General features: G+C 41.2%; 2 protein-coding genes across 2 annotated transcripts; one reads left to right on the forward strand and one right to left on the reverse strand.

The window, feature by feature from the left end:
• Positions 1 to 507: 507 nt before the first annotated feature.
• On the reverse strand, positions 508 to 3,126 carry med20 (mediator complex subunit 20). The gene is made up of 4 exons (XM_070849225.1): positions 3,051 to 3,126; positions 2,634 to 2,779; positions 1,004 to 1,257; positions 508 to 918 (listed from the first exon to the last, which is right to left on the reverse strand). The coding sequence occupies exons 1-4, from the start codon at positions 3,062 to 3,064 to the stop codon at positions 697 to 699; spliced, it is 636 nt and encodes a 211-aa protein (XP_070705326.1). The 5' UTR covers positions 3,065 to 3,126; the 3' UTR covers positions 508 to 696.
• Positions 3,127 to 3,325: 199 nt separating this feature from the next.
• Positions 3,326 to 13,491, forward strand: bysl (bystin-like). The gene is made up of 7 exons (XM_070844806.1): positions 3,326 to 3,711; positions 4,593 to 4,749; positions 4,878 to 5,016; positions 5,937 to 6,070; positions 6,192 to 6,352; positions 12,481 to 12,583; positions 12,776 to 13,491. Exons 1-7 carry the CDS (start codon positions 3,447 to 3,449, stop codon positions 13,128 to 13,130), a joined length of 1,314 nt encoding a protein of 437 aa, XP_070700907.1. The 5' UTR covers positions 3,326 to 3,446; the 3' UTR covers positions 13,131 to 13,491.
• The last annotated feature ends 152 nt before the right edge of the window (positions 13,492 to 13,643 follow it).

Here is a 13,643-nt window from a genome sequence, read left to right on the forward strand (position 1 = left end):
TCATGGAAAACAAGTTAACAGCAGGAGAAGCACTGGTGTAAATAATGTAATGAATATTGGCTGAGTTCCATTTAGCTGTTGTCACGGTTTACTGGGACAAGGAGACATTATTAGTGTTTCTCTTCTGTAAGAGTAAACATGTCTGCTGTGGTGTTCATGCTTGTCAGCTTAAAGTGAAAATGGGAAAGTGAAATTCCTTATTCATGTGACCTGTATTTTATCGCTACGAGATCCTCAGGTCTCTGTTCAGATGCACAGTCGTGCTTGTGCTTGCTTCAATAAGGTTTTTCCCATTCAAAACTTTGTTAACTACTTATTTAATAAGATAAACTAGTAGATAAACAACCTTTAACTTTGTGTAATTTTCCTCTCAGCTAAAATGTGCCTACATCTATAGAGGTTACAGCCCCACTATGAGGGAATTTGACGAATGTGTGTATGATTATAAAAAGGAACATTGCAGGAGAAATGGTCAGAAAAACAGAGACTCTGGCTACTGTTCTCCACTAAGTCTCTTTAATACAAGATGGTTTCAGCAAATAGGAAGGTGTGATGCAATGTTGAGGCTCCAGAAATGGAAATAAAACCCCCAGGCTTTCAAAAATGCCTGAATATCATGCTGATCCACAGGACCAGAATTAAAGCAACGTCAATACAAAACATAAAAAAATAAATCTCTCCATCGCCACCGACAACTCAGCGCACATTACTTCCTGGGATTTGCTGTTTCCGAAGCTTGTTGAACAACTCCAGGTACTGAGTCATGGTGTCAACGCAGTCCGCTGGTGCAAACAGTCCTTCAGGCTTGGCGGCAAACACAGACGGCAATTCGGGGACGTTGGAGCCCAGAAAGGACTGCATGAACTCTTTAATGAGGTTCCAGCAGTCCCCTGGAACCACGCAGGGACAGTACTCCACCTGAGGGGACGCACCAAAAGTTAGCCACAGTGGGGGGAAAAAAATATAACAATAATATATCAATAATATTCATTGAACTACGTACCTCTACTGATATCCCTCTGGCGCTGGAGCTCATTGTAACGGTACCAACTTTTATCAAGAAGTCACAGTAGCGGTATCTAGAGCCACGACACTCCACCTTGTGCCCCTTGGCGTTTTGGAAGTGACTTTTTAACTTCACCATGAGAACGTCAAAGTTGGCATCGGCTATCAGGCAGGGTCCGCCCTCGAACAGAGCCATGCAGCTCAGGGGAGTTTCAGAGTTGTGCATCACATACAAGAGCTTGGAGGGCTGACCTGTAACAGACGGGCAAGGGTGGCTGTCAGACGTTTATTCACCAAAGTACTGTGCTTGTGCACAGTCCTGAAGCATGGGCATGTAAAGAACAATACTAACTTTGTAAGATACTTTACATTTATCTGATGGTCAGTGTAGTTACTTGTCACAGGATAAAGCTTTCCACGTGAGAATACAAAAAAAAAAAAACTAGTAAAATATTATTAATTGTTATGGTATCAATTAGTCAGCAGCATAACTGAGTGTGAAGAAGGGCTGGAACTAATGATTATTTTCATTGCTCATTTATCTGTCGATTATTTCCTCCATTAATCAATTAACTGTTTGGTCGGAAATGGAAATGTCCGAAATGTCAGAAAATGGTGAAAAATGTTGATCAGTGTTTCCCAAAGTCCGAGGTGAGGTCCTCAAGTGTCTTGTTTTGTCCAAAACTCAAATATATTCAGTTTACTGTCATGGAGGAATAAAGAAAATAGAAAACATTCACATTTAAGAAGCTGGAATCCGAGAATTTTGACTCGTTTTCTTTGAAAATTACTAAAACCAATTAATTAATTATCAAAATTGTTGGCCATTAATTTAATAGTTGACCACTGATCAACCAATGAATCATTGCAGCTCTAGTATGTAGCATGTTTGGAGTGCTTGCAATATCCTGTGCAATACACACATATAGTATATTTTATATTTTTATGTTTCCATTTATCTTTACATTTGTTACATCCCTTGTTTTTGTGCTAAATCTGTTACTGACATTTTGTCTCTGCACCTTTTCTGTCTCCTCTGTGGCTGTAACAAGTGAATTTCTGAAATGTAACAATTCGTCGGAAACTTTCCTACACGCATATAAACACTTGATTTACAAAAAGCAAACAGTTTTGAATGCAGGATCTTCATGTTTTAAAGATTATCATCTCATATCTGGTTTTGATTCCAGTCCTTTTTTTTTTTTTTTTTAATTTAAACGCAAAGGTCAGTTGACTTTTGTAACACTGCAACACTCAAAACATTTGTGTGGCATTTTCTGTGGCTCTGGGAGGAGGCTTCCTGAAGAGAAAATAACCCTGGTGACAACGATGCCCATCTCGGCTTGGGCTTCACACACTGCATCACACACTGAGGACATGGACTAAAAGATGGCAGACTTTATTAGGCAGGGACGGTCTAAAGAATGTGGCTTGTGGGAAACAGGATTCTGTGACTATGGAGCAATGCATTTATCGACCATTTTAAAATCACCATCTTATATGTGCCCTGACCTTATGGAGGAATATCCCCCATCGGTGAGGGTGATGCCACTGTGATATAAAGATTTACTGTCTCATCAGAACCTCAAGGTTGATGCTCAGTGGAAGAGTAGAGAGGTAAATGTTACCGGTGACATTTCCTGTTGCATGGTACGTCTCACAGTCCACACAGAAGCTGCCCTGCTTCACAGCACCCAGCTGCTCCAGCTTCTTGTGCAGGATATCCACCGTCTGCTGCACGCTCTTCCCCTCAGCCACGGGCACCTGGCACACACTGACAGCACGGACAAAACACCGCATCACGTTATGAGAACAGCAGCGTTTTCTTCAGGGAAGCCAAGCAGCATTTGGTTTTTAATCACTCTGGACTTGAAACACCGTGTGAATGAAACTGAGCGATGCTGTGACGGCAAGAGACGAGAGAACAAAAACACGAGCTGTGGTTTAAGCGAGATGCTGAAGACGAAAGCTGCGTGAAGGAAATACAGTTAAAAACATTATCGCATTTTGAATTATAGCTAAAAATCATAAAGCAATCATCTCACCAAGAGACCCCCATTGATGTTTTGCCTCCAATGGTTTTCTTGGCTTTCGGCTGAAAACTTCCGGGTCAAAAGTGAGTCTTCCGGTTAAAGTTAAATGAGAATATTTAAGATTTTAAACACGCGAGAGAAATGTATTTTTTTAAAAAAGATTCTGGGTATGAATATGACGTGTTTAACAACAGTTAACAAACCAAAACAGCTAATTAAGCATTTTCTAAATAAAATAAAAAAAGTTTCCATGCTACGTGACGCACTTACGTCACTTCCTCCTGTGATGGACGTCCGCACGTGTTGAACGAGTGACTGTTTACAGTTCTGGTTAAATCTGAATTTAAGGCAGCACATGCGGACAGTAAATACAAATATTGTTGCTACGTTTTACGTCAAACTGCAGCGATGCCGAAAGTGAAGAAGTCCAAAGGAGGAGGAGGAGGAGGAGGAGGAGCGGGGCCGTTGGCCGACCAGATCCTGCAGGCGGACACGGTGCGAGCCCGAGGCCGGGTGAAGAGCAGGGACAGCCGGGTAGAAGACGAAGACACGTACGTAGACGAGCGTCTGTCGCGGAAGATCTTACAGCAGGCCCGGATTCAACAAGAGGAGCTTCAGACCGAGTATGGCCTGGCACCAGAGAAGAAGAAGGCACCAGTCACTGTCCTCGGAGGTATGTCAACCCAGATGTGGACTGTGGATACCATGAGCTGCGTCCACGCCACTGGAAATCAGTCTGAAATCATGTCAGATACATTAAATTGGCAGATATCTGAATAGGTGGTGTAGCACGGCTAGTCACACCAGTGCCTATAAGGTATTATGGAGGAAAGGTCTCACTGTTATGAGTGATTTATTGTTTTGTATTAATCATGTGTTATTAACTAAAAACTGCAGGGAATATGTGAAAGGAAGTGGAGTTTGGGACAGTAAAGTAGTAAATCAGGAATATTTGACCACAGACAACCACTGAAGTGTACATGTTGAATATGTTTGATAGTGTAAAGCATTGACTCCCAAGGGATAAAGTACACAGCAGCTGAGCTATTTTGACAAAATGGTAAAGAAAAATATTTCTCCATATCAAGTTTGCTGTGACACCTGACCTCTGTTGAGATTGAGAGTGAGGTTGACGGTTGAAATACTAAAAGTGATGGATAAATGGTTGAAACGTCCAGCTTCAGCCTCACCAGGTGGTACTTGTACAAATACTAAACTTGACCAAACCAACGTCAACACTGACAGTTTAATAGTAGAGAGAAATTAATGTGTCAGTATCTCCTTCTACAAAACGAATAGTATGAAATAGCATCCAGTGTAAAATCAATTCAAATGAACACACATGGACGGGTGGTGTTGATGAGTGGGTATTTGAGCTCATTTAATAGGGCCGTGGGGGCGCGTCAGAAAAAAAAAGATCCCTCAGATGACCGTCTCAAACATGGTAAATCGCTTGATTTTGTATTTTTAATACTGGAGATCCAGTGTGACTAATCTGAGTGCCCGTCTTAATCTTGTGTTTACGTTACATTTTATTCTTGAATTAAATTTTAGGGTCTGGCGCTCAGGATGCAGACTCCGATGAGGAGTGGCCAGCACTGGGAGAAGCAGGGGCTGGTGGCGGCGACGCTGAGTACGACACCGAAGTCGTCGTCGACCCTGACGACGAGAGGGCCATGCAGATGTTCATGAATAAGAACCCTCCAGTGAGGCAAGATGCAACATAATCCCAACTTTATTTTGAAGCCTGCTGTAGAGATCGAACTAGAGTGATGCACGCCGTGAGCTCAGTTTCCACTTTACATGCTTAGCTGTGTTTCCTCTTCGTGTCCTCTGTAGACGGACGTTAGCGGACATTATCATGGAGAAGATTACAGAGAAGCAGACTGAGGTGGGAACGGTGATGTCGGAGGTGTCCGGGTGTCCCATGCCCCAACTGGACCCGAGGATAATAGAGGTGTACAGAGGTGTCGGTAAGGTGAGTAATGTCAGCTGTTTTAGAGTCCATGCACAACACCTACAGTATGTACAGACAGGCGATTAAAAAAACACCTAAATCATATCCTGTGGCCTTCACACTTAAGATCTAATTCCAGATGATGAGCCGGAAGAGATTTTAAAACAACGAGTGCCCTCAATACCATCAGCAAAACAACAAATGAGGGGAATATTTTTTGGAAAAACGCTGTTAATCCCTGTAGTACAGTTTCAGAGATGTGTATTTGTGATGGACAGAAACCTCATTCAGTCACTTTATTATGGTTTTTTCCTTTAATCTGGTCCCATGTGTAGCCTGTTATACTGCTGGTATAAAGTATATAAAGACCCCATTGGAAGTTTAACGTCATACACTTTAATCAGAGGGGAGTTCAAGTGACTTTTTGACAGTTTAATGCCAAAATGAAAACCAATCTCTGCAAAGTGCAGCGAATTGATGTCAGAAGTCGCATAATTAGTCCAATGACTAATGAGAGTAGTGGCCTAAATCCTTCCCTCTCTGCTAACCACTACTGAGGTGCCCTCAAGCAAAGCCCTTAACATTAGCTGCTTTGGTGGAGCTGCCCAGCGGTCAGCAGGTCAGGCTGCGGTCATCCTGGGCGGCTCCCAGGTGTGAATGTGTATAACTGTGTGAGTGTGGCTGGGGTCGGGAGTGCAGACAGCAGTTTCATGAAAGCTTAGGTCTCTGTATAAGTAGCGTCAGTGTACCAATATTCCTCAAAACAGTGTTCATCATGTGTTTTGCACAATTCTACAAACGCACAGCCTGCCTCTTTAAGAGGCAATCTGGAGCACCTAAACAGTTCTGCAGTAAGTGTCCATTTAGTGCCTGATTGTTAATGTGACGGTCTCCTGGAGAGCAGTTAAATGATGGCTGTCATTTCTCTTCTTTCACCTCAGGTTCTGTCAAAATATCGCAGCGGTAAATTGCCAAAGGCTTTTAAAATAATCCCAGCGCTTTCGAACTGGGAACAGGTTCTCTATTTGACGGAGCCTGAGACCTGGAGTGCAGCTGCCATGTACCAAGCAACAAGGTGAGTCCGCAGTTTGATTGGATGTGGCGTCACGCTGAGAGAGTTATTGCTCTGATCGCAGATGTTTCAACATGCTGTAATGAGAGTTTTTTTGTTTGTTTTTAACCTGCTTTGGTTATAGGATCTTCTCCTCCAATCTGAAAGAGCGAATGGCCCAGCGGTTTTACAACTTGGTGCTGCTGCCCCGAATACGGGATGATATCGCAGAGTACAAGCGACTGAACTTTCACCTCTACAGCGCCCTGAAGAAGGCCCTGTTCAAACCAGGAGCGTGGTTTAAAGGTGAGGCACAGAGTTAAAGCTTTTTTTTTTTTTCATTTAACCAGGAAGTATCTTTTTAAGGATATCTAGCAACAATGATTAATTGATGAGTCCATCAACATAAAATGTAACTATTCAACTCATTTTTGGCCCCAGCTTCTAAAATGTGAGCATTTGCTGCTTTTGCATGCTGCTCTACATTATAATAAACTGGATATCTTTGGGTTTTGGACTGTAGCTGACATCACCATGAGCTCAGCAGTTTCCTACGACAGTGTATTAAGGCTATTGTAGGTTTAAAAAAAAGATACAGAGCCAGGGGAGCGGGATAGTAATCTATAAAAACTCGGAATCCTTGAGATTAAAGTTGCAAAAAAAACTTAAATGTTCTTTGAGATTGTAAGGTCATAAATTAAATTGGATCAACCTCATGTGTTGTGTCTGCATTGGATGATCAAAATATACTTTGTAGCCTGATTTAGTCATAAGGAATTACTCCCAATTTCAGCCTAGAATAACAATATTATCATAAGCATCTGGACTTTGGTGAGGTCGATCCAACCTTGCTAAGAGAAACGATGTGGTTCATTGACCGAAAAAAAACCAGCTGTGTTTTGTTTTTTTTTTACAAATTTTTCTTGTAAATTTAGAATTTAATTTCAGAGTTTCTTCTTGGAACATTACCCCTCTTGCACAGGTCCATAATTGTCCATTGTTATAGTTTCCTAATGTTTTATAAACCAATAAACCGATTTTATAAAACAAATTATCTATTAATCCAGCAAGTGGTCTGCAGATAGTTAGTTACAGTCCTATTTGATATTAATCTCATGTCTGTTGAAGAGTAAAGAGCCATGTTTTTCTGTCCGCTCTGGTCGAAACTGTTTCACCTCCCATCACCCTCAGCGTCACTGCTGCTGCAGCTGCAAGATGAAAAATGTGTTGCAGATTCTCAGTGGTAGTTGCAGCACTTTCAGATTATCAAGTGTCATTCAGATTATCAGGATGATTCTGATTATATCCCACCTCCTCTATGATGTAGAGGGAAAGATGAGAGTAAAATCAAAATAATCTATCAAAGTAAACTAGTTCCTGATAAGACTTTCTGTCAACAGTAGCCATCGTGGTAGGCATTACTATTTACAGTTTGATTAAATGCTCAGTGGATGCTGGGCTAAGCTCCACTCACACACGTGACCCTTGAAAATAAAAAATGGGTGAAGTGAATGAATGTGCGGATTTAGGAGCTTGTTACAAAGAATAAAATACAAGCTTTCTGGGACGTGTCACGTCTCTAATTTCAGCACTAAATTTAGAAGATTTCTTTGAGGACTCAGACAGAGGATTAGTTTGTGTCCACAGGGTAAATAACAGCATTGGTTCTGGAAGCCCAGTAATTAACACACTCAAATTTAATTGGGTCAAATCATCCTTCATTTATCTGGAAATTATTTTTTTCTTTAATCCTGTCAGTCCTGTGTTCAGAAACTGTCCCAGTTTGATGGGACTGTTATTATTTAACATCCCATGACCCATATTTTGAAAAGCATCAGTGAAGCACCACCACTAAGTGGCAGTGTTGCTCATAAATACACTGCACTGCTTTCTCCACACAGTATGAACGACAGAGCTAACTGACCACTAGCAGCTGCCATTTTCCATTGATTCTTTCATTATATCGTCCATTTAGTATACTGAAGTAATTAAATTCTACCGGCACTCCCATAAGTATCAGACTTGACAGAGTGCTTTTGAATCTCAATATCTTATTGTAAGCAGAAGTAAATACCATAAAGGTTTATATAAGAGGGTCAGTCAGCTGATTTTAAATGTTAATCAATTTCATATTTGAGATATCGTAATTACCACTTTCTGACAAGTAAATAGCATCCAAGTCCTAAGTATCAGAATTCCTTTAATAATTATTAATAATAATTAATAAAATTGTATGACAGAGAAACTCCAAAATATTATACGTGGTGCATATTAAAGTACCTAAAAACTAAACAAACATGGGTGCTTCAAGTCGCTTAAGGTAATTAAAAGTCCTACAGTATGCAAAATGTACTTTTTAATGTATTTTTTATTTATTTTATTTGGTCAGCTGTGCAGCGGTTAAAGGTAACCACCTCATAGGGATATTCAGAAGGAATAGGCTTGGATCTGTCTTTATTGTTTCGAGTAGTATTGAACTAAGTTCTTTTGCAACATTTTTCCAGAATCTAGATATTAAAGGACACAACCAGAAGCAATGATAATAAGTTCCCACCTCTTTTTTACACTTGATGCACATGGCATCAAGTGGCATGGAGACCTGGGGGTTAATCTTGTTCAAAAGGTAAGGGGTGCACTGAAGTCTGTGTAATATTCTATACTGGTTTTCTCTCAGTCTGTTACACAAAAATAATTTCTTTGCATATTCAAAAGCATCGCACCACCTGCTGTAATCCAAGTCAATCCCGAGATCTTTTTCCCACAGTTCTTTAGCTCTGGTGTCTCTGACACTGTCACAAGAAAACAATTTCCCATAAAAAAGAGAAATAAACTTTTTGTTAAGTACAGATAAGCTAAAGTCTAATAGAAAGCTTTCAATCGAATTTTTAATTGGTCGATCCAATGGGAGCGAGCATAAGGACTTCACAAAATGGCTTGAAGAAAATCAAAGAATTGGCAGTGTGGGATCTTGTATTTAATTTGAAGTTGTGAGAATGGCATGACATTTCCATTGTCAAATAAGTCAGCCACAAATCTCAATCCCCTTGAATACCAATCATTAAAGATGCTTGGCCCCACACCAGGGGGGAAAGCTTTACTTTGAATTAATGGCTGTAATGCTAATGAGAAACCTTGTCGGCCAGCATGTTTGGTAATATCTCGCCAAATTTTGAGAGTAGTTTTAAGAATGAAATTATTTTCAACTTCTCCTGGGAGCTCATTTAAGTTCATTGATAGCAGACTTAGAGGGGAGCAAGGGGTGCAGCACCAGGCATCCACATGGGGTTCTTTTGGGTTAAGAAAATGTTTAAGCCAACTATATACTATTCTGGCATGGCAAACCCAGTTGTAATAAAAAAAAATTGGGGAACGCTTGACCTCCCCTGTTTACAGGCAGCTGTAGAGTCTTCATTTTTAGTCGTGGTCTCTTTCCATGCCACAGAAACCTAGAGATAGATCTTTGGATATCTGAGATAGCTAACCTATTAATCCTAAGTGGTAACATTTGTATCGGATATAAAATTCTAGGAAGAACATTCATTTTAATTAAGCTGATCCTACCCATCCACGACAAAGGGAGATCAAACCACCTATTTAAATCATTCTTAATTGATTTTAAAGTTGTTATGAAATTTAGTTTATATAGATCTTTAATTACGGCAGATACTCTAATCCCCAGGTAAATAAAACCAGAAAGTGACCACTTGAAGGGAAAATCAACCAGGGTGGTATGGTCTCCAAAGTTGCCAAGAGGCAGAGCCTCTGATTTCTCAAAATTAATTTTATATCCTGAAATCTCACCAAATTGATTAATGATTGATATTAAATTAGGTATGGAATTCTCTGGGTTTGTGATAAACAGAAGAACGTCATCAGCATAGAGAGAAATTCTATGGTCAATGCTTCCTAAGGTGATACCGGGCAGACTGTGATGGCACCTAATGGTCTCTGCAAGTGCCAGGGCAAATAATAAAGGGGACAGGGGACATCCCTGGCGAGTACCTCTAGACAAGGGAAAGATATCGGACACTAAGCCATTTACCCGAATCCTTGCGGATGGAGGCGAATCCAATTTATAAAATCTGTACCCAGCCCAAATCTATGCAGTGTGTCAAATAGATACTCCCACTCCACGCGGTCAAATGGAGGTCACATTGGAGTGAGAGTATCTATTCTTTACAAAGCCAGTCTGATCCGGATCGACCAAGACAGGCAACACCAACTCCAGTCTTCTAGCAAGTAACTTTGCAAGTATTTTGAAATCAGTTCCAAGCAAGCTAATTGGTCTGTAAGACGCACAATTATCTGTGGGTTTATCTTTTTTCAAAATTAAAGAAATGTGGGCCAGATTTAAAGTTGGTGGGAGATAGCCCCTATCAGCCGACTCAATAAACATGTTAGTCAGAGGTCCTACAACCAAGCTGGACATCTTTTTATAAAATTCAGGTCCAAACCCATTGGGGCCTGGAGCTTTCTCACTTGGCAGGGATTTAATGGTTTCCATGACCTCTTGTGCTGTAATCGGTCTACACAGGTTGCGGCTATTTTCCTCAGACAAAGAGGGAAGGCCAACCCCATCGAAAAAACGCTTCCTTTTCGTTGATGTGTTTAGACACTCCGTTGTATATAGTTTTTGATAAAACTCTTTCATTATATTACAAATACGTTTGGTTTTAATATGTCGGGTACCTGTACTTTCTTTGAGAGATGATATTGTGGTAAGACCAGTTTGGCCTCTAGCCAGCCAGGCAAGTAGCCTGCCAGGTTTGTTACCAGTCGTGAATAATCGATGCTTGGCAAAAAAAATCGCAGATTCTGCTTTTTGAGTCAGCAAATGGTCTAGCGTAGATCGGGCGGCTTCCAGTTTTTTAAAAACTTCTCCTTGCTACTGTGAAAGAGATTATTGACCCCCTCATAAAGGCTTTTCCAGCTTCCCACAAGGTGGAAGCTGAAGTATCAGGTGTATCATTTTTGGAGATGTAAAGTTTCCATTCTGCTTCCAAGTATGACATAAAGGACGGATTGCTAAATAGTAATGGATTCATGCGCCACTGTCTAGCCTGAGGGTCATAGTAAGGAGGCATGAGTTCAACCGTTACAGATGAGTGATCAGAGAGGGGACATGTCTTGATAGAGCAAGTTTTGGTCCGAACAAGAGTTAATCTTGAAACAAAGATATAATCAATTCTTGAGAAAGAATGATGAGGGTGAGAGAAGAATGTAAAGTCTTTCTCTTGTGGATTAATGACTCTCCATGCATCTAGTAATCCAAGATCTGTACACAGTTCCGTTATAACATGAGAGATTTTGGAAAGAGGAAAGTTTTTAGCTGGTTTGTAGTCCAGGTCAGGAACCAAGCCACAATTGAAGTCACCTCCAAGTACAACATGGGAAGGACAAACTGCAGAAATTTCAGCCAATAATCTGGAATAAAATGAGCTTTCATAGCTATTTGGAGCGTAAACACTTCCTATCAGAATTTGTTCACCATGTAGAAATCCAGTAATAATGACGAACCTTCCCTCCTTGTCCTGGACAATTTTATCAAGTGTGAATGGTAGGCGTTTGTGGATGAGTATTGCTACTCCTCTACTTTTTGAATTATATGAAGCAAAGAAGACTTGGCCAACCCAGTCTCGTCTGAGCTTTATTTTAATGTATTTTTAACATTAATGTTTCCCTGTTGAGCCTACAGACCCCCAAACTAAAGACTGTAGTAGTAAGTAAGTAAGTAAGTAAAGACCGTCCTTTCTCTTTTTCTCCTGCCCCTTCAGTAAATGTGTGTGAAAACATGCTGTTGACACTTGGCTCCCTTTATGTTGTTATAAGGGGATCTGTTGATCATGTGACCTCCTCTAGCCCTTCAGCAGGTCGACTGCCCCCGCCCACCGAAAACCCCCCGAGTCCACCTCACTGTCCGCCAGTGTTTTTTCCTCACTAACTCCAGCACAAAGATGTCAAATGCAAGAGAGAAGCACGAGGGTTGTTCTGTTCTTCTAAAGCGAAGTGTTCAGACAGGATGAAAACGGCTGCCGCAGTTTTTGAACATTAAACCATGTAAACCTCTTCTGATAGGACCTCCAAATATCCAAGTATGAACTTTAAAATGAGCAGAATATGGGACCTTTAAAGCCAAATTCAATGGACACAGTCTTTTGTAGTCAGTGCTAACAGCTAGCAGTGTTAATCACATAACCACCTTGACTTGTCCAATGACGTGATGGGAATCTCTCCCATCGCTGCCCTTCATCCCATGAGATATGAACACTGCATAGTGGAGGATGCTATTCACTATCACTATAGGCGTGGGATCCAGTGTGGGACTGATAAAAGTCAGGTTTATTGAAGTGTCTGCTGCATCGTAGGTTCCTCACCCTATGGAAGTGCAGTGGTGGAGAACTCTTTTAAAATGTTTTGCCTCTTCTGTCACACAGGTATACTGATTCCTTTGTGTGAATCTGGGACGTGCACTCTCAGGGAAGCCATCATCATCGGAAGTATACTCACAAAGTGCTCAATCCCTGTGCTCCACTCCAGGTAAGGTTTCCTTTCACTGACACGCACACACACACTCACACTCACACATACAAGCAGACAGATGTCAGCGTTAGATGGAGGATTCGGCCAATTGTGCTTGAAAGCTTTATATTGTGTGGTGCTGGAAAGTTAAGGTCAAGGTTGCATAACGTGGACGGTTGTATAACACGCACAATCTTTCTTGTCTTTCAGCGCTGCAATGCTTAAGTTGGCAGAGATGGAGTACAACGGCGCCAACAGCATTTTCCTGCGGCTCTTGCTAGACAAGAAATACGCCCTGCCTTTCCGTGTCCTAGATGCCTTGGTGGCTCACTTCCTGTCCTTCCGCAGAGAAGTACGAGTGCTTCCTGTGCTGTGGCATCAGAGTTTACTCACCCTGGCTCAGCGCTACAAGGCTGACCTGGCCTCCGAGCAGAAGACGGCACTGCTGGAGCTGCTCAAGATACAAACACACCCTCAGATCTCTGCAGAGATTCGCAGAGAACTGCAAAATTCAGAGTCGAGGGATGTTGAAATTGGGCTCCCTGTTACGGTTGAAATGGACTGAGGATTCAGTCTGGTCTGGCACATCCTCCTCCTCTGTGATGCAAATGATTCATGGTTCCTTAAGCATGAAGAAATCTTTGTTAAAACTAACTTCATTACTGTTTCTGTCCTGTGAAGGGACAGCTTCAAAGATCACACAGTCTCAGCACATTGTCTCAGGAGCCATAATTCTGTTTTCTGCTTGGACAAGTTTGCACATTTAAAACTGCACATCACTAGTGATGTTGCTTGTCATGATCTCTGATTGAGGGTTTTTACTGCAGTTGCAGTGCAGTGATTACTTAGGAATACAAAGACTGGTGTTCGTGTACATTTAATTAAGAAATGTTTTGTTTTGAAGCAGCAGTCTGGATTAAAAACAAACCAATTCTTTAAAAGTTGGTATGTGATCATGTGCTTCTTTTCATGTTATGTTTGCAGCTGTATTAACATACACAAGATGGATAGAAGTCTATTGGGTGTGAATTGTAATATGTTCAGACTAGTTATCCTGACATAGTTAGAAGTCACAGCC

The sequence above is a fragment of the Pempheris klunzingeri genome, chromosome 2 (assembly GCF_042242105.1).
Source record: "Pempheris klunzingeri isolate RE-2024b chromosome 2, fPemKlu1.hap1, whole genome shotgun sequence".
In the NCBI taxonomy this organism is placed as follows: domain Eukaryota; kingdom Metazoa; phylum Chordata; class Actinopteri; order Acropomatiformes; family Pempheridae; genus Pempheris; species Pempheris klunzingeri.